The 24,719-nt window shown below is 40.5% G+C and overlaps 1 protein-coding gene across 1 annotated transcript in view; it reads right to left on the bottom strand.

Moving 5' to 3' along the window:
• Positions 1-280: 280 nt before the first annotated feature.
• Positions 281-24,719, bottom strand: part of myocd (myocardin) — a 35,965-nt gene continuing 11,526 nt past the window's right edge. Inside the window, exons 3-11 of the mRNA XM_061706123.1 lie at positions 17,343-17,530; positions 11,273-11,377; positions 10,881-11,194; positions 9,822-9,978; positions 9,194-9,712; positions 5,935-6,435; positions 4,681-4,827; positions 2,712-2,769; positions 281-1,074 (exon numbers count right to left, since the gene is read on the bottom strand). Coding sequence (XP_061562107.1) covers positions 491-1,074; positions 2,712-2,769; positions 4,681-4,827; positions 5,935-6,435; positions 9,194-9,712; positions 9,822-9,978; positions 10,881-11,194; positions 11,273-11,377; positions 17,343-17,530 — 2,573 coding nt within the window. The 3' untranslated portion in view covers positions 281-490. The remainder of the gene's footprint in view (positions 1,075-2,711; positions 2,770-4,680; positions 4,828-5,934; positions 6,436-9,193; positions 9,713-9,821; positions 9,979-10,880; positions 11,195-11,272; positions 11,378-17,342; positions 17,531-24,719) is intronic.

Here is a 24,719-nt window from a genome sequence, read left to right as displayed (position 1 = left end):
TTAAATCTATTGCTCTATTATGTCGATGGCACACTTTTTCTTCCAAAGGCTCCTTTATATAATTAAGTAAGGTGGTAGTTATCAGTCATAACTGGAAGGCAAAACGATCCCCATTTATTATACAACACATCTGAGCAAGCATGTGTTCCAGCTGCGTTGAGGCCAAGAAAGCGTACCACGCAGGAGCACAGTAGGAGTCACGGCTGCTTGAGTACGGTACAGATTTAAAAAAAAAAAAGCAAGGTTATTTTTTTTTTTAAACATTTTCATTTACCGATGAATGGATCTTAACCCCATGCGTAAACATAAGGTATATTGACGAAGTTGTCTATTTTGGTGTTGAATCAGGATTGGTCTGACTCAGGATTGTAGGGCTTTGGCTCTTTTGAGTTCCATTATTTTCTTAGCTAACGCTGTAGTTGATTCATGTGATGTGTACAGTTAAATTACAAGCTGGTGTGTTAGCTTTGGCTTGTCGATCTGTCTGTGTTCACCAGTGCTCCAGATGAAGGTCCATAGCAGAGTTTAAGTTAATGTCACTGACATCCAAGAACTCTGCGTTAAAAATGCTGGGCACAATGGATGTTGGGACATTGAAGGCGGCGGTTGAGGTTGGTGGCGTCAGGTCCAACCACTCCATCGTCTCCCATGGGGTTTCACTGAAAGCCATACTGACCATCCCCTGCACTTCTGGGAAAGGAGACACCTTGTTGAGGGGTGAAAGAGGTGTGTCCGGCAGATCTCTGTTGGTCCCAACTTTGTCCTGTTGGGGATGGTGAGGGTTGCGCTGGTGGTTGTGGGGGCTGCTGTATCCTTCGCTATCTCGATTTCCGTCGTCTTCTTGGTGCCCGTCATCTGTGGCCATCTTAAGAGAGGTTGCCTCCCCTCCCCTGCTCATTGGGCCCAGCAGAGTCTCCAGGTGGTCGTAATGAAGCTGTGTGGGCGACTGGTGTTCGTAGTGGCGGTGGAGCCTTGGGACGAGTAGGCTGGGGTACCCTGGGAACACAGTAATGTGAGGCAAGACTTTGGTTACAGAGGACCTCTCCCTCTCTTCTCTGGCGTTAGCTGGCATCTCTTGAAGAGAAAGAGAAGATGAGGGAGCAACGCATCAGGTTGATGATGATGTAACTAATATATAAAATGGTAGCGTCTAGGTTCAAACAATTAGCTTAAATGTTCACACTTGACAGGTTTTGTAATAAGCAAACTTTGTTTTGTGTGAATACTGTCATCTATAAAGTATTTTAGCTCCAGACAGTTTGAAGAGATAGTTCTTGGTCTGCTTGGTTTTGCAAATTACATCTTGTGCGTTTTGGACCAGAGCCGCTGCAATATGAATGTTAAAAAGACCTAAGACAAAGACCAGTGTTAAAATGAGCAGAGGAAAAGCATGAAACGTGCAACTGTTGAATCCACAATCTCCTGGTGGTATATATATTATCTGTGTGTGTCACACAACGTCAACGTTTTGATTGATTTAACCGCGACCCTTAGAAGAGAGAGAGTGCGAAGGCAGATTGATAAAGATTTTACATCTTGCAGTTTTTGGGTACTGTCTAATGAGAGTTGATAGAATGCTAACATTTGGTATGCTAACCTAGCAAAATACAAACTGTGTTGAGAAAACGTTAAGGCCAATTAATAATGATTTTATTATCTTTTCTTGTTTTCAGATTATTATTATTTTTATTATTATTATTTCTAATGACAATGGATACATTGCTAACATGATAACAGACTGTATGCAGGCTTATAAAAACATATAAACCAGAGCAGAGAGAGTGCTCAGCCCAGGTGATAAGGATTTTACAATTTGCCCTATTTTCAGGTATTATTTCTAATGAAAATTGATAAAATGCTAAATGCTAACATATTGTATGTTGACATAAAAACATATCAACCTGAACAGGGAAAGTGCTGAGGCAACTTAATGATTTTACATCTTGCCTTGTATTTCCAATGATGATGATGATACAAATGCTAACATGCTAACTTTTTGTATATAGCAAGATAGAAACCTAAGCACAAGAGGGGGTAAGATAGATCGTTAAGGATTTCACATCTTGCCCTAGTCTAATGAGAACAATTCAAAATGCAAAAAAAAAAAGTATGGTACCATCTAGTACGATAGTAACCTGGGTAGAGAAAGTGATGAGAAGGACTGATAAAGATTTTACACTGAAAATGGACAGATGTAATGGATGGATGGATCTTTCTATGTAGTTGGGTAATCTGTCTAATGTGAAGTGATAAAATGAAAACATGCTAACTGTTGCTCAGTAGAAGTTAGAGTTAGTGCCTTTTTCCACAAGCAGGCCCATACAGTATATTTATCAAGGGATAACAAAGCAATACCTCTACTGCTTAGCATCAAATGAACATATTAAACCAAGTGTGACACAAATCCAAATATTCAAAATAAACAAAGGTTTTGAACTGTTCTGCTTTATAGCTTACTTGTAGGTATCACTAATATTTAGCACTGCTCATGTAATAGTGTAGTCCACACCACTGTAAACAATAGGAGGAGTTTTATTACATGAATACTGATAGTCTCACTTAACAATTGAGCATTTTCACCTTTGATAACATGATTTTCGATAGTTAATTTATTAGCTCTCATTAGATTGGGCATGTGTATCTAATGTTGCATGTGTGTTTTATATGGAGTGCTAGAATTCGTTTTGGACAATTCAAAAAGTTCCTCTCACCTCCACTTTCTATGAGGACATCCAAAAGTTCATCCATCTGCTGACTTCTGATCAATTGCTGTAACACAAAAATGTTGAATGTGAATAATGGTGTTGGCTGATTTCACTTGGAAAGACAAAAGCCGTTAAGCAGTCTGTAGATAAGGAAAACACTTCATTCAGCATTTCTTGAACCATGACCCATAGACTTTTTAGACTCTAAAAAACAAACTGCGAAAATAATACAAAAGGGAGCGTTGTAATTGTTACACAGCCAAATGGGGTTAAGGGTAAAATTGGCTCTTATGTTTTTGATATGTTAAAAAATATATTCTTTCAAAGATAGGATCTATAGAAAGTTGACAGATTGAGTGGGTGTAATGAATAATCTCGCTTGTTTTCAATGCAGTGTGGGTTGATGATATTCGAGGGCTTTGTAGTTTTGCTGATGAAATGGGGAATGATTATGGGTAATTGTGCTTGAAAAACAACACACACATCTAAAAAGGGAGAACCGTTCAAACCAGGAAAGGGAAATTGAAGTCGAAGAGGATGAAGACAATTATTTCCTTTTTAATCATTTGCTACTGATAAAATATTTTTACAAGTGATCAACATCCAATTAGAGGTTTGGACAGCAAAGTGGTGTGGTGTTCCATGACTCAGTTTGAAAACAAACAAAAAAGCGAACCAAGGTAATGTTTCCTACTGAAATGAATGGAAATGCAATTAATTTGTTCCAACCCGAGACCAAAATTATATTTACCTTATGTTCATCATGTGTGGTTAAAAATAAATACAGTACAATATAAAAATAAGTTGAAACATAGACAGCACACTCTCCTTCCAAGCACAAATAAACATCACATGGTCTGCTTACTTTCCCTTACGAAACATTGATCACCTCCGTCCATCACTCAGCCCCCCACACGGCCGCTGTCCTCGTTCATAGCCTCGTCACATCCCACCTGGATTATTGCAACTCTCTCCTGTTTAATCTCCCCCACAAATCACTCCAAAAACTACAGCTTCTCCAGAAATCTGTCACCCATATTAACACAAGGACCCTCTCCATTCATCCACATCAAGTCAGCGCTGCAACAATTCCACTGGCTCCCTGTCTAATACCGTAGCCAATATAAAATAACAGTATCACGATTAGTTTTCAGGTTCTTTGGAGCAATACTGAGGGCGAATAGAGCAAACAAAAAATAAAAATACCTTCAATGTTTGACCCATAGAGCAAATGATGGTTACACAGCCCAAGAAAAAGCTCAACTGAGTCTTTCATGTCCATGCCATGACTATGTTCGTGAAACAAAAATAGTGCATGAATGGTGGCAATATTTCTTTAAAAATTTTGTTCGGAAATGGTTTGTGAACTGGGGCGTTAAATGAACTGAGGTTCCACTGTATTTTCATATCAGACTGACTGTATTATGTAGACATAACTGTGCTATCAATATGGTCCTTTAACCATTTCACTCAAACCATGCTTATTATTAGTAATTTTACAAAAATGTACTCCAATTTTGACAAATACAGCGCATAGGACAGAGCAAATAGAAAAAGAAAGATACACTACAGGTGATGGATTTCAGGAAACTCAACAGAGAGAAACGCCAATAGATAAAATAAAATTAAGGGCCAGCCACGATTTGTAGAATCTCAATCATGGATTTAAATTTACCTGCATTACTGCATCCTCATAGCATGGGGGCTGGCTTAAGTCAGATGAATGTGAACTATTGAAGGAGACTTTGCACTTTTGGCCAACTTGACGAGGAGGGGGCATTAATGACATCTACATAAAACAGGTGAGAAGTGACATTAGCTCTCTGTTTGGGAGCTTACCACTAGTGTGTCTTTAATTTATGAGAAAAAAATTGAAGGAACAATTAATTGTGTCTTTATAAATGGAATGATGCGGTAGACTTCAATGAAATAAAGGACAAAGCAGATGGGAGAAATCAATCTAATCATTGTTTACCTTTGGTTGCATATTTGGGTTGCCAGGCTTGGCTGAGCCATTGTAATTGAAGGAATAATCGGATGTATTGGAATAAACTCCCTGAAGGCCTCTTTGGTCTGTCGGATAAGAACAGTTGACGAGCTGAGAACCGCTCTTATGCGGTACCTGTAGTAAAAGAGCATGTTCAATGTTAAAGCCTTAATCAGTAAGTTTGAATGCAGCATTACAAAATCTGCAGCTGACTTTCATCTTGGCCACATCTCAGCATTTAAATAATACAAGAAAAACATATCAATATACTCAGCATCCACACTGTCACAGCTGATCAGGCTCTGAAATTAATCAAATACGTAATAGCATTTTGAAATACTGTGTAAATAATAAGTGTGAATTTTACCAAATATGTGCAGGTTATCATGGTAATGATCAACTACCTTTATTTTGACATTTGGGATGCAGGCTGGAATTTTTCAGACCCAACAGTCCAGCCCATAATCACCTTTTTACCCTATTAATCTAAGGCCCGCTGCACACCGAGCTTTGCACCTAGTAATTGCAACTAAACTGGACAGTCCCGAAAAAAAATCACCCGGCAACTCAGTCACACACATGGTGATTTTCCCTTGCACATACAGGTACACCAATTCACTGCAACTGAAAAACTGTGACCCCCAGTGTTTTTATCGGGCACTACATATACTTACTGAATTATTCTTTATTGAACCACAAACATGGTGTGATTGTCAAGGAAGAAGCAGATTGCTCTGGCCGCTGCAGCTATATAATAATACAAAGACAGGAAATGGGCAAGAAATAAAGGTGAGAGTGTGGATTGTTCATTGCCTATACTTGTGCATTTCCACGACAGAGACTCTGCACGCTTCACTTTTTGTCTGATCGAAATAAAATCATCGACTGGTGGGCTGGCATGCTGACAAGACTTTTTGCCTGATGAAAAAGATCATTTGTCAACAGGGGTGCTTGGTTGACGGACCTTTGCCGATTGGAGGTTACGGTTTCTATGCCCACTCAAATCGTTAGGATGCTTGTGCCCCCCCTTGCATGCCTCTGCCAGAGGGTCACGGTTCAACTCCCACTGCAAACAATGCTAGTCTTCATGCTGACTGATGTCGAGGGGCCCTTGGGCACCCCCAGCTCAGTGTCCTGTATTCAACCAATTTACTAGTTCAACCTTAAAGGTTCCACTAATGAAGGTTTAAGGTTTGCTGGTTTCTGTTCTATAGAAAATTTCTACCGCTAAATGCATCATACCTGCATAATGCATCCTCTGGTACTGCAGTGGGACGTGGGGTGAGCGCAGCCGTCCCTCCCCACAGGAGGTGATATCATGTAAGGGTTGCTAGGAGACAACGGCTGGGGGCTTCCGGAAGGCTTTCCGATGGGTGAGTCCTGTGGTGAGCACTGCGGACTGAGGAAAGCAGTTATGGTGGATGGGCTGCCTGAGGAAGGGGCTGAGTTCATACATTGTGGCCCACAATCGCCCCCCATATTGGGGAGCATGGCGTTGCAGTGTCCCATGTCCTCCATGCAGTTCCCTGGGGAGCTCTTGATATGTTTGGGAGAGGAGAGTGGGCAGCTTGAAGACAATGACATCGGCTCTTGTTTGATGTTCATCTCGTAGGGGTGGTGACCCATCAAGGCTGGTGTCTGATTGTGCATGGACAAATTGTGGGACTGAGCTGGAGTGATGGTGCCTTGTGCTGCTCCATAGCAGCGCTTTCTCTTGTGAAGCTGCATCTTTAGCTCCTCAACCTAACAAGCACGGGCATAAGAATTAATATTTTACTGAATACTCATTTATACTACAACCCCAATTCCAATTAAGTTGGGACCTTGTGTTAAACATAAATAAAAACAGAATACAATGATTTGCAAATCATGTTCAACCTATATTTAATTGAATACACTACAAAGACAAGATATTTAATGTTCAAACTGATAAACTTTATTGTTTTTAGCAAATAATCATTAACTTAGAATTTTATGGCTGCAACACGTTTCAAAAAAGCTGGGACAGGTGGCAAAAAAGAAAGTTGAGGAATGCTCATCAAACACCTGTTTGGAACATCCCACAGGTGCACAGGCTAATTGGGAACAGGTGGGTGCCATGATTGGGTATAAAAAGAGCTTGCCTGAATTGCTCAGTCATTCACAAGCAAAGATGGGGCAAGGTTCACCTCTTTGTGAACAAGTGCGTGAGAAAATAGTCGAACAGTTTAAGGACAATGTTCCTCAACGTACAATTGCAAGGAATTTAGGGATTTCATCATCTACGGTCCATAATATCATCAAAAGGTTCAGAGAATCTGGAGAAAACGCTGCATGTAAGCGGCAAGGCCAAAAACCAACATTGAATGCCCGTGACCTTCGATCCGTCAGGCGGCACTGCATCAAAAACCGAAATCAATGTATAAAGAATATAACCACATGGGCTCAGGAACACTTCAGAAGACCAATGTCAGTAAATACAGTTCGGCGCTACATCCTTAAGTGCAACTTGAAACTCTATGCAAAGCAAAAGCCATTTATCAACAACACCCAGAAATGCCACCGGCTTCTCTGGGGCTGAGCTCATCTAAGATGGACTGATGCAAAGTGGAAAAGTGTTCTGTGGTCCGGCGAGTCCAAATTTCAAATTGTTTTTGGAATTTGGGGACGTCGTGTCCTCCGGGCCAAAGAGGAAAAGAATCATCCGGACTGTTATGGACGCAAAGTTCAAAAGCCAGCATCTGTGATGGTATGGGGCTGTGTTAGTGCCAATGGCATGGGTAACTTACACATCTGTGAAGGCACCATTAATGCTGAAAGGTACATGCAGGTTTTGGAGAAACATATGCTGCCATCCAAGCAACGTCTTTTTCATGGACGCCCCTGCTTATTTCAGCAAGACGATGCCAAACCACATTCTGCATGTGTTACACCAGCGTGGCTTCGTAGTAAACGAGTGCGGGTACTAGACTGGGCTGCCTGCAGTCCAGACCTGTCTCCCATTGAAAATGTGCATGGCGCATTATGAAGCGTAAAATACGACAACGGAGACCCCCGGACTGTTGAACAGCTGAAGCTGTACATGAAGCAAGAATGGGAAAGAATTCCACCAACAACGCTTCAACAATTAGTGTCCTCAGTTCCCAAACGTTTATTGACTGTTGTTAAAAGAAAAGGTGATGTAACACGGTGGTAAACATGACCCTGTCCCAGCTTTTTTGGAACGTGTTGCAGCCATAAAATTCTAAGTTAATAATTATTTGCTAAAAACAATAAAGTTGATCAGTTTGAACATTAAATATCTTGTCTTTGTAGTGTATTCAATTAAATATAGGTCGAACATGATATGAAAATCATTGAATTCTGTTTTTATTTATGTTTAACACAACGTCCCAACTTCATTGGAATTGGGGTTGTACATCTTCAAAGACATTGACGCCATCTTTGGATCATTTTGAAAATGCTCAGTTCTCAGCATTTACACAGTTATTTGTGGACATATACTAGGAGCATTTTGAATGTCTTGCATTTCAATCTAAAAAAAAATTACTGTAAAGTGAAAGTAGTTGTCCAAAAGTATTGGAACAGGGAGGGTTCAATTGTTTGTATTGAGACTCAAAACATTGAGTTTGAAATCAAGGGATGAATATGAGACGAGATAAACTTTCCAGCTTTTATTTCAGTTTTTACCCCTGGATGGGATACATAACTTAGAAGATAATACCTTTTCTTTGAACCCAACCATTTTTCATGAGGACAAAATATTGGAGCATGCGACTGACGCGTTTAGTTGCTCAGGTGTCTCCTATTATCTATTATTCATACAATAAATAGTGCAGAATGTTTACACTGTTTCTGATTGGGTGATCCTTCATCATGCAGCAAAATGATGACCCGAAGCAAACAGCCAAAACAACAAAGGACTTCATTTAGGGCACAACGTGGAAGTTAGACTGGCCAGGTCAATCTCTAACCTGGAAATGCATCACAAAAGTTTGGTGATGTTCATGGCTCACAGGCTTGATGTGCTCTTTGCAGTCAAAGCAGGCTCTTGTTCTACACCTTTGATCCTAGACACCCACTTTTTGACTGTGCTGTAGCTCACTGCAGCTCCTCCATACACATTTTGCAAACTTTTAAAAAAGGTTGAGTAGTGGTTTCCCTTTCAAAGCAATACAATTCAATCATAGCAAATTAAGCAAAAAGCTTTAAAAAATAAACCTTTCAGAAACGATTTTAAACTACAAGCTGTAAAATGTCTGGGGAAAAAAATCTAATTATTTTTATCTCACAAAAATGTTGTTTCGTTACAAATAATGATTCTCAAAACGAGATGTAAATAAAGAGAACTGAAATGTTGATCTCCTGCCTCATAATCATCATTTGATGTCAGTTTTCAGTCTACAGCAAGAAAAAGGGAATAGGAGGGGATGTCCTGTATGTACTAGTTACCATTGCCAATAGTGCAAATATGTAGCTGCATCAAGTGATTTGGGGATGTGTTACACCTGCTGTTCCTCACCTGTCTTTGTTCCTGGTGTAGCTTCCATGTCAGCTCTTCAATCACCTTTTGTTTTTCAACCAGCATTTTGTCTTTTTCTGCATCCATGCCTTCCATTCTTCCACCCTCCCCTGCTCGTGATCCACCCCCTCCCAGGCCATCATCCAGGCCGAGCCGGCCAGGAGATGCCTGCAGGGCGAACTGTGGCGGAGAGGACATAGGCACATCGCTGAAGCTGTCTGGGAGTGAGCCATTGAGGGAATTTTCAGAGGATGCTGGTGAGATTGGTGGGGTCGAAGAGGTGCTGGGATAAGGGTAATAGCCTCTCTGGGACAGAGTGCTGGAAGAGGATGGAGACTGGTAAGAAGACAGCGAGCCTGTCGGAGTAACGGGGAAGGTCACTGTGGTGATATCAGAGGAGCCTGATGGGGATAGGCCGGAATTGGAGTCCTTAAAGGGCCGTAGTCGCTCAATGAGGGCCGTCTTGGTACCTGACACAGGCAATCCACGGATACGAAGATGCTGCCGGAGCTCTGATACCTTGCAAAGCAAAACAAAAAATAAATAAATAAAAATACAAAAAATATTTATTTGGCGTTCTCATTAAGTGACTGGTAAACACACGATGGTAATTAACTCGAGCACCTACTTTAAGGTCATCGAGATTGGCTGGCAGGGGCCCAGGTTTTACTGGGGAGATGCTGTTTTGGTTAGGATACGTGGTCTTGATTGGTGAGGAAGTGTTGCTTTCTCCTGTGTTGGACGGACCGCTGGGGGTACAAACTGACAGTTGCTCACTGGACCCTCTGGAATGAAAGATTTGAACACATTACTTCATAAGAGCAACACAGTACATTACCTGATATTGTACTCGTCAATGTGCTAATGCTTGTTAGTATATTGTAGAGTATAATAGTGTTTGTGTTAAAGCAGAAATTCTCAAAGTGTGGTACAAATATCACTAGTGGTATGTGGGCTCCCTCTAGTGGTACGTGAGTGAATCACTGCTTAAGAATAATTCGGTTATATTTAACTTTTAAGTTCAATACATCAGCATTTAATCTTTAAGAACCATTTTTTCCTATAATTCTCACGTTTTTGTTTTGAACATTTTAACTTTAGTCCTGTAAAGTTACATATTTATTTCTCATATTTAGATTTTATTCTCATAAATTACAAATGTTTTTTGTGTAATATAACATTTTATTGATTTATTCTCATCATAAAATGTTTTTATATTGCTTGTGGTATTCCATCTTTAGTCTCGAATAATTTTTAATTATCTTCTTTTATTTTTACTTAATACCTGGAAACCTTGGGTTTCTGTTGTTCCCATAATATCACAAGTTTAAGTTATGCCTCGTAATATGACAATTTATGTGCAACCTTAAGTTTTTCATGTAAAATTTGGACTTTTTCTAGGAAAATGACATCTTTTATAATATTACTTTAAAATACAACAGCTGTCTTATTTTTGTTAAATATTTAGGCCTACTACTCTTGTATATTAATGTTGGTCATTATTGTGGTACTTTGAGAACCATTTCTTTTGGGGTGGTACTTTGTGTAAAAGTATGAAAACCATAGTGTTAGGATGAATGTCAATGGGTGCTTGCCGTCAAAGGCTTACATTATACCACCAAACAACTTGATGAGCCGTCGAATAAAAATACAGTATTAATAGAGTTTTTTTTACATCGTGACTTACTTCTGCATCTGTGCCTGTTGGTGTGGCTGGTAACTGAAGGCAGGCTGTCGCTGCTGAGCCTGGCCATGCATATGTGCAGTGTGTGTGTGCTGCTCAGACTGCGAATGAGTGTGAGCGTGTTTCTGTTGGCTGAGGATCTGCAGCTGAAGGAAGAGTTGCTGCTGCTGGAGGAGTCTGGCGTATGCCGAGTCCATAGGTGGAGGCGACTTATCAGCCTTCTGGTCTGGCGGTATGTACTGGTGGTATTTGAGTTTTTTCACTTTGGGCTTCACGTCTTTGGGCTTCTTATGGCGGTTCTTGTCCGATGTCTTGGACTGTAAAACAAAACAAACACAGTAAAATATTTATATAGACTTTAAAATATGAGAAGCTGTCATTCATCATGTGCCAACCTTGACAATAGCAGGTACTGGTATTGGGGGGGTAGCATGGTAATTGCTAACTCTAGACAGTCCTTCATCCTGGCTTTGGTCACACGGGTCCCTGGTTATCCCCTCCTGTTCACAAACAAAATCAATATACTGTATTGTGTTATTTACTCATCAATATGCAACATCTGGTGATCTGCTGATTTTAAGATTATTTTTTATTCTTGTTTTGCACCTCTGGATCCCTGACTACCTCTGTATATACAGTACTTCTTCCAGAACACAGTCTTTGCTGAGGCATGCTACACTGAGTTAATACACACTATTTATTTTAACATGACTCTCAATTATTAGTTTCACCCGTGTACATTGTGTATTTTTTTTATATGTTCTAACTTTGGACATTGGTTTGCTTCTGTAGGTTCTCATCCTCTCTCTGTTTGTCAGCAAATTCCAGTTGTGTACCACTGTCCATCGAGATTTACGATATGAGGCTCAAAAGTAAACTACAATTCACAAGTTGGTGTTGGCGGCAGAGGCACTGATTTAAAAAGTACAACAACAAATAAAAACAGTTTGTTTTTGCTGCTTCATTAATAATTTGTGGAAGAGTAATTGTTAATTCCGATGTCAGACATTATATTAACATGCATTAAAAAGTGGTAGTGCACTCAAGTCCCACGTTCCTCCAAAACACGGCCTTCCAGGTCTCAATGTCATTGCCCACATGAGCACTGAAGTCCCGAGTAGAACAAGGGAGTCCCCAACAAGTGTGCCCTCCTACACCACCTCCAAGGACTCCAAAAAGGGCCGGTACTCTCAGTTGCTGTTTGATGCATAGGCATGAACAACAGTCAGCCTGACCCCCACCCAAAGGCACACATTCACTCCAGTGAACCCCAATATACAGGCACCGAACCAGGGAGTAATAAGTACTGTATGCCTGCACCATCGAGACCTTCAAGTTCCTGGGAATTACAGTCTCTCAGGACCTGAAGTGGGAGACCAACTCCATCTTCAAAAAGGCACAGCAGAGGATGTATTTCCTGCGGCTTCTGAGGAAGCACGGCCTGCCACAGAAGCTGTTGAGGAAGTACTACACAGCAGTCATCGAATCAGTCGTGTGTTCATCCATCACATACTGGTTTGGTGCAGCCACAAAAAGGGACAAACTCCGACACACATTTTCAATGGGAGACAGGTCTGTCCCACAGGCAGGCCAGTCGAGTACCTGCACTCTTTTACTACAAAGCCACGTTGTTGTAACATGTGCAGAAAGTGGTTTGGCATTGTCTTGCCGAAATAAGCAAGGGGCATCCATGAAAAAGACGTTGCTTGGATGACAGCATATGTTTCTCCAAAATCTGAATGTACTTTTCAGCATTAATGGTGCCTTCACAGATGTGTAAGTTACCCATGCCATTGGCACTAACACAGCCTCATACCATCACAGATGCTGGCTTTTGAACTTTGCGTCCATAACAGTCCGGATGGTTCTTTTCGTCTTTGGCCCAGAGGACACGACATCCACAATTTCCAAAAACAATTTGAAATGTGGACTCGTCGGACCACAGAACTCTTTTCCACTTTGCATCAGTCCATCTTAGATGAACTCGGGCCCAGAGAAGCCAGCGGCGTTTCTGGGTGTTGTTGATAAATGGCTTTTGCTTTCCATAATATAGTTTTAAATTGGAGTTACGGATGTAGCGCCGAACTGTATTTACTGACATTGTTTTTTCTGAATTGTTCCTGAGCCCATGTGGTGATATCCTTTACACATTGATGTTGGTTTTTGATGCAGTGCCCCCTGAGGGATCGAAGGTCACGGGCATTCAATGTTGGTTTTTGGCCTTGCCGCTTACATGCAGCGTTTTCTCCAGATTCTCTGAGCCTTTTGATGATATTATGGACCGTAGATGATGAAATCTCTAAATTCCTTACAATTGTACGTTGAGGAACATTGTCCTTAAACTGTTCGACTATTTTGTCACACACTTGTTCACAAAGAGGTGAACCTCACCCCATTTTTGCTTGTGAATGATTGAGGAATTCAGGGAAGCTCCTTTTACACCCAATCATGGCACCCACCTGTTCTCAATTAGCCTGTTCACCTGTGGGATGTTGTTGTGGTGTTTGATGAGCATTCCTCAACTTTCTCAGTCTTTTTTGCCACCTGTCCCAGCTTTTTTGGAACGTGTTGCAGCCATAAAATTCCAAGTTAATGATTATTTGCTAAAAACAATAAAGTTTATCAGTTTGAACATCTTTGTTGAGCATTCAATTAAATCTAGGTTAACCATGATTTGCAAATCATTGTATTCTGTTTTTATTTATGTTTAACACAATGTCCCAACTTCATTGGAATTGGGGTTGTACTAGGCAAATAAAGATGATTCTGATTCTGATTCTTGGCACCTCTCACCGGGGGCAACTCCAGAGTGAAAGAAATTCTAACCCCCTCTCAAGAAGACTGGTTCCGGAGCCCAAGCTGTGTGTCAAGGCAAGTCCATCTATATCTTACCAGGAACCTCTCCGACCTAAGCACACCAGTTTCGGCTCCTTCCTTCTCAGAGAGGTGTCATTCCATGTGTGTAGAGGCAGCTTCTGTAACCAGGGCCCAGACCACCAAGGTTTCCACTTTTGGATGCCACTCAGCTCATATTGCAAGCAACCCCCTTTAGGACCCTCCCAAAGGGGGTGATCACAGGAGAAGGGGGACCCACGGTGCCTCTTCGAGCTCAGGTGCAGGCCCAGGCACTCCCATTGAGCCCCACGTCCAGGCCTGGCTCCAGAGGGGAACCCGGCAAAACATTGTTCAATTTTATTAGTCACCATAGGGGTTTTTGAACCGTGCTTTGTCTGGTCTCTCACTTAGGACCCTTGAGCCCTGGGAGAACCTATCTGGGACATAAACCCCTGGACAATTAACAATTAAAAGCTTTTTATGAAGTTTAATCTGACCATAATTGCTGATTCATTGTCGTGCTTCTAATTCAAATGTATAATCAATGACCAGTTGAAAATGAGATCAGTCTAAAAGAAAGGAAACTGGAAGGAAGCATGAGATATAAGTAGCTACAGTATGTGCTTGTCCGATGGCATTATTGTAAGTGCAAAAACTATGAGGGGCCGTTAGGGGCATTATTCAGGATTAGCTCTCACACTTACTATTCAAATGCTTCCACACACACACACACACACACACACAAACTACTGAAAGGCTCTCATGAGGACTACTCAAGCACTCTCATTCGCACGAGTATTGCTCTCATTAACATTACTCAAATGCTCTCATTGACACTACTCAAATGCTCTCATTGACACGAGTCAAATGCTCTCATTGACGAGTCAAATGCTCTCATTGACAGTACTCAAATGCTCTCATTTACACTGGTCAAATGCTCTCATTGACACTACTCAAATGCTCTCATTTACACTAGTCAAATGCCCTCATTTACACTACTCAAATGCTCTCATTGACACTACTCAAATGCTCTCATTGACATAAGTCAAATGCTCTCATTGACAGTACTCAAATGCTCTCATTGACACTACTCAAATGCCCTCATTTACACGACTCAAATGCTCTCATTTACACTACTCAAATGCTCTCATACGCACGAGTCTTGCTCTCATTTACACTACTCAAATGCTCTCATACGCACGCGTCTTGCGCTCATCAACAGTACTCAAATGCTCTTATACACACGCTTCTTGCTCTCATCAACACTACTCAAATGCTCTCACACACACGCGTCTTGCTCTCATCAACACTACTCAAATGCGTTCACGCGAGCACGTCAATCACATTCTTGCAAACATCATTGGCATTCACGAGTTCATGTCAATCATGCTCACACATGAATAGTGTAAATCTTTTATTACGTAGTTCAATTCAAAAAGTGAAATTATAGAGATGAACTGCACACACTCAGAGTGAAGTATTTCATATTTAAAATATGTATTATATTGATGATTGTAGCACATAGCAAATTAAAAAAAATTCCCCATATTGAGAAACTAAAATATAACATCAAACGAAATAGTCAATTAAGTCAAGAAATAAAGTGATTTTTAATGTAGAAATTAGGCTGGAATTTTCCCTCTGAAAAGTACTTCAGTGTTTAATCACTCTATGAGTACTGAAGAAAAACTTTTCAACTATATTCAAATTTATTGAGATTTTATTGAGAGAAGTTATTCTTTACTTACTTTTCAACTTATAAATACACGCTCACATCCATGCCTCAAATGTTTGCACACATACAGGTCAAACACACTTGGATGAAAAATAAATCTCCCAACATTTTTTTTCCCCCCACAAGTATGTATGCAAGGATTTGAGTATATTTTATGAATGGATTTGAGGATGGTATGTGAATAGATTTGACATGTTCATGCGAGTGTGTTTGACCTGTATGTGTGCAAACATTTGAAGCGTGTATGTGAGCGTGTATTTATATGAGTTTAAAAGTAAGTGGTTTCAAAATAAAATATGGCATTGACCAACAGCCATAAAGTACAATACTAACTTAAGCAGTAGCGTTACATAGCATTATACTGTATAGTACATACATATATATTTTTAATGTATAGATGTCGTATACGTGTTGATATTTGTGTTACAATAACACTTTTCCTCATTGATTTAAAATGGTTGCTTTTACTGTGTAAGTGCTGTAGTATATGACGTAATGGTCGGCCAATCAGAAGCCGTGTCGTGTATGACGTAGGGCTAGGCGGCTGGTTCATCTATCAAGAGCGAGACGCCATTATTCGGTTGCGGATGCTGCCGAATAAATGTACCTTTCGGGCTAAGGCACAGTGGACGTGTGTTTACTCCTTGACTCAAGACGGTTTCTACACCGCTGCGTTACAATCTGAAACGTATACAGTTCGTTGCAGGCCGGATGGCCGGATAGTCGCATTTAAGCTCCTCTGCTCCTCCTAATGAGCTGTCCAAAGGGAATGAAGGAATTTAATTGTCGTTGTGAAGCTCGTGTCATAGATATGCACTCCAGACTACATACAGTCAGAGTGAAATATTTTGTAACTTTTTTAAATATAGGTACATCTCAATAAATTAGAATGTAGTTAAAAGTTTTTCTTCAGTACTCATAGAGTGATTAAACACTGAAGTACTTTTCAGAGGGAAAATTCAAGCCTAATTTCTACATTATAAATCCCTTTATTTCTTGAATTAATTGACTATTTCATTTGATGTTATATTTTAGTTTCTCCATATGGGGAATTTTTTTATTTATTTGCTATGTGCTACAATCATCAAAATAATAGATATTTTAAATATGAAATACTTCTCTCTGAGTGTGTGCAGTACACAGTTCATCTCTATAATTTCACTTTTTGAACTATCTAACTTTTTGAACTACCTAATAAAAGATTTACACTATTCATGTGTGAGCATGATTGACATGAACTTGTGAATGCCAGTGATGTGTGCAAGAATGTGATTGACGTGCTCGCGTTAACGCATTTGAGTAGTGTTGATGAGAGCAAGACGCGTGTGTGTGAGAGCATTTGAGCAGTGTTGATGAGAGCAAGACGCGTGCGTAAAGAACATTTGAGTAGTGTTTATGAGAGCAAGATGTGTGTGTATGAGAGCATTTGAGAAGTGTTAATGAGAGCAAGACTCGTGTATGAGAGCATCTGAGTAGTTTAAATGAGAGCATTTGAGTAGTGTAATTGAGAGCATTTGAGTAGTCAATAAGAGCATTTGAGTAGTGTTATTGAGAGCAAGACTCGTGCGCACGAGAGTGTTTGAGTAGTCCTTATGAGAGCCTTTCAGTAGTTTGTGTGTGTGTGAAAGCATTTGAATAGTAAGTGTGAGAGCAAATCCTGAATAAGGTCCTAACGGCCCCTCATAAAAAACAGGCACCTCAGAAGCGGGATGTAGTTCATTATGACGCCACAAAGGGGCAGAACATGCAAAGATTGGATAGGAGGGAGTATAGAACCTGTCAACGTCAAAGTGGGTAGGAAAAAAAAGCAGACTGGGAACACGGAGCATGAAAACACCAGTGACATAAGTACACCTTCTTAATATGTTTTTAAGACAGTGCAAGGATGTTTGTACCTGCTGTGTGCTGGAGAGTGCAGGTGAGGAAGAGGAGGAGGGCACACTGCCGACCACCTCAGATGAAGAAGGGCAGGCTGAACCCTGAGACTCATCGCTGTGGTGCTGTTCAGGAGACAAACTCTCACTGCTGCTGTCCTCCTCAAAGGCATACGAGTCCTCCTGCTTGGGGAACTTGCCATGGTTCACTGCAAAGAAGACCCATAAGAGTTTTTATGTCACCAAAGATAATCTTGATAACGAGCATAACAGTAAATACCACACTAACTCTGTCAGGTGTAGTAAATAAATACAGGGGGTCGACCCAAAATAATTTGGGTTAGGCAGATGAAGGAAATTAAGAGGATTTTAAGATACTTGTTTCTGTCATTACCTGCGCCCCCGCACCTCCAAAAGGCCACTAGACTTTTTCATCAATGAGTTTGAATCAGGAATCCTCCTTAACCCAAATAATACTCAGTAGGCCTCTGCCAACACCCAAACCTCAACTCTGTACTTAAACTTCCTCTATTATAAAAGTGTACAGCGAAACGACAGTGGCAGCTGGTCATTCGAGGAAGCTAGGGCGCTGCCCTACCTGTCAGCTGAGTCACCTTGAATAAGACAAAAATGTAATAATGAAAATGAAATATTATTATAAGAATATTTCAAAATATATTTATACAGTATCTAATTTTACATTAGCTAAATACTGAGCAAAGGTTCTGAATATGTCTGGCTGTGTGATATTTCAGTTTTTCTCTTTTAATATCCATCCATCCATTTTCTTTATCGCTTATTCTCACTAGGGTCGCGGGCTGCTGGAGCCTACCCCAGCTATCTTCGGGCAAGAGGCGGGGTACACCCTGAACTGGTTGCCAGCCAATCGCAGGGCACATACAAACAAACAACCATTCACACTCACATTCACACCTACGGGCCATTTAGAGTTGTCAATTAACCTACCATGCATGTTCTTGGGATGTGGGAGGAAACCGGACACTCGCCTGGAGAAAACCCACACAGGCACGGGGAGAACATGCAAACTCCACACAGGCGGGGCCAGGGATTGAACCCCGCTCCTCAGAACTGTGAGGCAGACACTCTAACCAGTCGTCCACCGTGTGTGTGTGTGTGTGTGTGTGTGTGTGTGTGTGTGTGTGTGTGTGTGTGTGTGTGTGTGTGTGTGTGTGTGTGTGTGTGTGTGTGTGTGTGTGTGTGTGTGTGTGTGTGTGTGTGTGTGTGTGTGTGTGTTGAGAGAGAGATAGAGAAGAAACAATTTAACGCCTGGAATTTTATAACTTTAGACTTAATTATAGGCTAAGTAGTAATTGCGTGACCTCTAACAAAAATGTGTGTGTTTGTGTGTGTGTGTGTATATATATTGAGAGAGATAGAGAAGAAACAATTTAACGCCTGGAATTTTATAACTTTAGACTTAATTATAGGCTAAGTAGTAATTGGGTGACCTCTAACAAAAATGTGTGTTTGTGTGTGTGTGTGTGTATATATATTGAGAGAGATAGAGAAGAAACAATTTAACACCTGGAATTTTATAACTTTAGACTTAATTATAGGCTAAGTAGTAATTGCGTGACCTCTAACAAAAATGTGTGTGTGTGTTTGTGTGTGTGTGTGTATATATATTGAGAGAGATAGAGAAGAAACAATTTAACACCTGGAATTTTATAACTTTAGACTTAATTATAGGCTAAGTAGTAATTGGGTGACCTCTAACAAAAATGTGTGTGTGTGTGTGTGTGTTTGTGTGTGTGTGTGTGTGTATATATATATATTGAGAGAGATAGAGAAGAAACAATTTAACACCTGGAATTTTATAACTTTAGACTTAATTATAGACTAAGTAGTAATTGCGTGACCTCTAACAAAAACAAACAGTAATGAAAACATAAGCTTTATTTAAACATATTTGTATGTTTGTTTCATGTGCTCATAGGTGTTAGAATGAATGTTTGTAATGTGTGACACTTGACTTGCATGTCTCACTGACACCTGGTACACACTCAATGTGGAGGTGTTACGCTGCTCTGGTGAAACACTGACATAGCCACTTCAAATCCTGATTGGCTGGTCTGACAAAGGCCTGAGCTGTGATTGGAGGAGCTGAGAGTGCCTATCTGAGAAAGAGCAGTGTTGTAGATTGGTGTGTGTGTGCGTGTGTGAGGGATATAAGATTCTTTTTGCATCCAGACATGTGACAACCAAAAACAGATCCCTGGTTTCAATCACAGCAGTGGGCTCATGAAACCCATTGAACCCCCCCCTTGCAAAACACACACAAACACACACACACACAGACATACAGTACACAGCGCGCTTCATAAATTTATGTCCTCTTCATGAAACCGCATCAATTGGATCATTTCAAGAGACTGAAGTGGCATAATTAAGGGACATCTGCAAGCTTTGGAGACTTGCACTGTTCAAGTGGCTGGTCAAGGAGTTACGTTGGGTCACATAGTTTCCAGACTTACTGCACAGAGGTTTGGAGTACTGTGCTCAGGGTTCACCACTTAAAGGTGACGAGTTCAGGCTGCGGGCGAGCAGCCTGGTCCCGTCAGAAACCTTTGTAGGTGGCTTGCTGGAGCCATGCGAGCCCGTTAAAGCTGAGACAAGTGCTAAAAGGAGGGGAGGTAGTTACAAATATACACATTTAGCCCCCCTCCACACACACACACGTGCTTGCAAACACACTTCTAAAGAAAGAGGGTGGGCCTAAATACAGCTGCTGCTCATCCCAATAAAGCACTTCCAGCCTTCTGCAGTGGTAGTGTAAACCAGATGACTGCATCTTTCTTAACGCAGCCTGTTTACTGAATGATCAAGGCAGACAGAACCACTAACCACCATAGTAAAACACATACATATTACACTGTCAGGAATGATATAAAGAGTGCACAAAACATGGAGAGGATAACAAGACAAACAGTCCAAGGCCCGGCATTACGCATATTGCCAAATCAAGAGCGTCCGAGGTGCATTTCCTGGAATCAAAGGGTGTTTCAAGAGGGCTCCCCAAACACTTGAACCTCCCCAATAAATACTGACTAAACATCGATACAAATACACCCTTGTCAAAGAGAACTTGCCTTAATAAACAAAAATGAGAATTCTGGAGATCTAAAATGTATTTACTTGTGTTTTACTTTGACATTCAGCTCAGTGTTTATTCTTTAGCATGTGCAGTACCTTCAAATTAAATTTTTTATTTTATTTTCATACGAAACATATGACGAAAACAGTTTTGGAAATGCATTAATTTCATTGGCTAGCGATTTCAAAGTATATTTTACCCATAAAACCTTCTACTTCTTCCAGGTCACTGCAGATTTAATATACTTTGGTATGGTGGACCAATTTGTGATTTGCCATGAAATTAATAACATGCCTTTAATACAATAATAAATATTTGGTTATAATAGAAAACACCCCCACAAATTAAGTGGTAATAACATTTAATTGATTATATTTAGTCTTTTAGTATACAGTAAAATATTGTAAAAGCTAGTGTCATCATAATGTTTAGCTCAAATTAACATGTTAATTGGTATAAATGTGGAAAAACACAAGTGCACACTCACTGTCTTACTGTGTATTAGAGCGGGCTCCATTTTATTCAGGTGTAATTAGAAAACCAGCATGCTCTCCTTTCAAGTTCCACTAAGTGATGCTGAGAATGCTAAAGCGGGGCCACGCAGATTGAGATGCAGGTGTATTAAACGATGTGTTAATAAACTAGTGAAGCATCTCTCTGCTGATACCTGTCATGGTGAGGGCAGAGTCTAGAGGAATGATATTCTTTTGGACGAGCTCCATAGGCCCAGGCCTGAGAGCCAGCTTCTCATTGAGTTCCTCTGCGAGGCGGCCTCGCTTTAACCTCGCCTGGTCCTCCAGTGAGGAGCCGACTGAGGCTGAGTCTGGAGAACACACAGCAGGGCCACACCATCAATAACATAGGACACACCACACTCTGGTGGTACTGGACTGCTGCATTTAATCAAGAAACATACTCAAATACTGCAACATTGCAGTGCACACACTTTCAGATTATTAAAATCTGTCATCAGTGAGAAAATTACCAGGGGCAGACAAAAAGTAATGAGCCCAATTTAATTTACCTTAGCCATATTTCCCCCCCAGAAATCTTCATGATTTGTGGTTGAAATACTTGTTTGAAGGTTTTTTTGTTTTTGTTTTTCCTGTCAGCTATTTTGGAAATGACATCATTGTTGGATGCCTGTCAGAAGCAGAGATCTGTGATAGAATTTCTTGTTTTGGAAGGGTAACTACCACTCAACATTTTCAAAAGGTTGCGAAATGTGAATGGGGATGCTGCAATAGGCAACAGCACAGTCAAAAAGTGGGTGTCCAGGATCAAAGGCGAAGAACAAGAGCCTGATTTAGCCTCTGTGACAGGCAAAGTAGTTTGTGAAGTCATCTGTTCCTTTGGCTGGACAACCATAACCCATCCCCCATATTTACCCAATCTGGCACCATCAGATTATCACCTTTTTGGACCTTTAAAAATTGGGCTTTACTTTTTGACACCCCTCGTATTTAACTAAATACACTATCATTAGATATAAAATGACTCCTATGAACAAATGAAAAAACATAAAGAAAGTCCGTCCATCCATTCATTTTCTATACTACTTGTCCTCATTAGGCTTGAGGGAGCTGACTTGTGCAAGAGGCGAAGTGCACCCTGGACTGGCCGCCAGCCAAATTGCAGGGCACGTTAAGCCAAACAACCAATCAGAGTCACATTCCTACCTATTGACAATTTAGAGTCTCCAATAAACCTACGATGCAGTTTTGGTATGTTGGAGGAAGCTGGAGGAAGCCTGAACCAAGATCCAATTCATTTCATGAGGAAATTGCATCTTGACTGTGAGGCAGACGTGCTAACCACTACTCGTTTGTGCTGTCTATCAAGAAAGTCTTAATACAAAATTATCAATTTTATAGAATTGCGATTTGACATTAAAAAGCCACACAAATCCACATCTCCCCTTTGGAGCCACCTTCGCAAGTTTACAGATGTGTTGCCAAAGGCAACAACACATAAAGTTGAGGCAGGAAGTCAAAATAGGTAAATCTTTTAAAATTTGAAAAGTTCAAATTCCAAATAATAATGAACAACCACACCAGTGATGAAACAGGCAGCGCAAGACTACGCAGTGTACCAGCCTATTATAGCCGGCGGGAAAATCATAAAGTGAGCCAGTAGTTTCTTCTCGACAATCTCGACTATGTCTAGCCTATCCCAGCTATCTTCGGGCGGGAGGCGGGGTACACCCTGAACCGGTCGCCAGCCAATCGCAGGGCACATAGAGACAAACAACCATTCGCACTCACATTCACACCTATTGGCAATTTAGAGTTGTCAATTAACCTACCATGCATGTTTTTGGGATGTGGGAGGAAACCAGAGTGCCCGGAGAAAACCCACCCAGGCACGGGGAGAACATGCAAACCCCAAACAGGCGGGGCTGGGATTTGAACCCCGGTCCCCAGAACTGTGAGGCAGATGTGCTAACCAGTCGCCCACCGTGCCGGCAGATGGTATCCTGTTTTTTTTTTTCATTTATTTTTTTATTATTATTATTTTTAATTGGAACCCCATCCTAGTGATTTTTAAGATTTTATATTAAGGTCACCTGCCATGAGTTTTTGCTTCAATAAACAGCAGCTGAAGTAGTTACAGTAGTGTGGAATCCCCTCTAAAGTGTTTTGTCTGTCGAGCCAACAACAGCAAAAACATTTTTTTAACAAACTGTGAAGGTTCTGTCGTTTTTGTTAGTACATTTCATTTAATTGAACAGGTTTTGTTTTAACTTACTGGACTATGTTAAAAAAACAAATAAAGAACAGATAAACACATTATGCTATCTTTTTTTATAGTTGCGACCATTGGCATTTCTAGCCCCTAAAATTTGAGACCTCCAAAACATTGTTTTAAACTGTATGTCATTTTTAAACAACCTAGAAAAGTGTAAAACCACTGTACTTGGTTGTAACCTAATATTTTAACAACAAAAATACAGCAACCCCAATTGCCTCAAAAATGCTTTGCTCCACCCAATCCCTACCCGACTGGGCTGTGAGCACTTGACCTACACAGAGCTATATATGCTGTCTATCAGTGATATGGCGTAAGTACGAGGATATGTGGCACATTTATTAACATCAACAACCCAAAACGAACACACTTTTATCATTACCAATCCTCATTTTTGCTGCATTTAATTGTAGCCCACTGTTTATTATAGGGGTTAACTGACACTGAAATTTTTTTGGAGCTAGGAAACGATTCAGGTGGTCAGAGACAGCGCCAATGTCCTCTCTTTGAAGTAGAATGAGAGATGTTAGTTGTTGTGTGATGTACTGTACGTGATAATATTAAAGCCAAGGTGCTACTGAATAGCTTACTGACTGGCATATGCGTTTGTAGCCGATTTGTTCCCAGCACCCCTAAACCTCTGATCCTAGAATCGGCAACTTTTTGATTGCAATAAACAATTTAGAAATAATGTTGTGTGCATTGGTGTTATAATATTTTTTGTTTTTTTAAAACTATCTCGTTGTTAGTTGTGCATGTTTTTTTTGGGGCAAAATGCAACAAAACAAAACCGAGAGACTCCCCAATTGTTCTTACACCGTGTTTCGCGACTCTTCGCGTATCCATCATATATCCAGTGGCCTCATGCCATGTACAGTAAGCGATACGGTGAGTTACTAGACAAATAAATGAACTGGATGTAATTAAAGGGCTGCAGCAGGAGATATTTTCAACCTTTCACAATCTCGTTCTCCGTTAAAGCTAGTACAAATAATCACATCCAGGGCAAACCTGCCTAAACACTTTGCTGCAGCACTCGCAGGAGCGATTACCTAGAAGTGAGGCGAGCAAACCAAATCATTTTGATTATCTGAGTGTGAGAAAGATCAACTGATTTGGTCAAACTGAATTTGAGTGAAATGTTTGACAGACCATATGTGTGGATTGAGTGCCAAAACCAAATGAAGGATATTAAGGTTTGTGCTGGACAACTCAGGTAAATATGATGAAAACGGTATTACATTATCTTTAAAACAGGAATTCCTTCCTCAAGATTACCGGTATAAATCAAATTTGTTTTATTTTTTTTTCAGTTTCAATTAGTTTTTTTTGCACTAGTGTGAACCAAAAGTTGTACTATTTGGAATTTTCTAGAAAAATATGCCTCAAAAGTCAAACAACTTGGAGGTTGAACAGTCCTCATGGGTAAAGTCACGTGAGATGCCAGCAAATCTTGTGATTGTGATGTCAGTTCAGTGAGCATCTGCAGAATTATTTGCTCATGGGTTTTTCTATTTCGTTGGCTTTTTTTGTGT

Source organism: Phycodurus eques, chromosome 19 (genome assembly GCF_024500275.1).
Source record: "Phycodurus eques isolate BA_2022a chromosome 19, UOR_Pequ_1.1, whole genome shotgun sequence".
Taxonomy (NCBI): domain Eukaryota; kingdom Metazoa; phylum Chordata; class Actinopteri; order Syngnathiformes; family Syngnathidae; genus Phycodurus; species Phycodurus eques.
The sequence above is the reverse complement of the archived record's forward strand: the minus strand, read 5'-3'. Positions and strand labels throughout refer to the sequence as shown.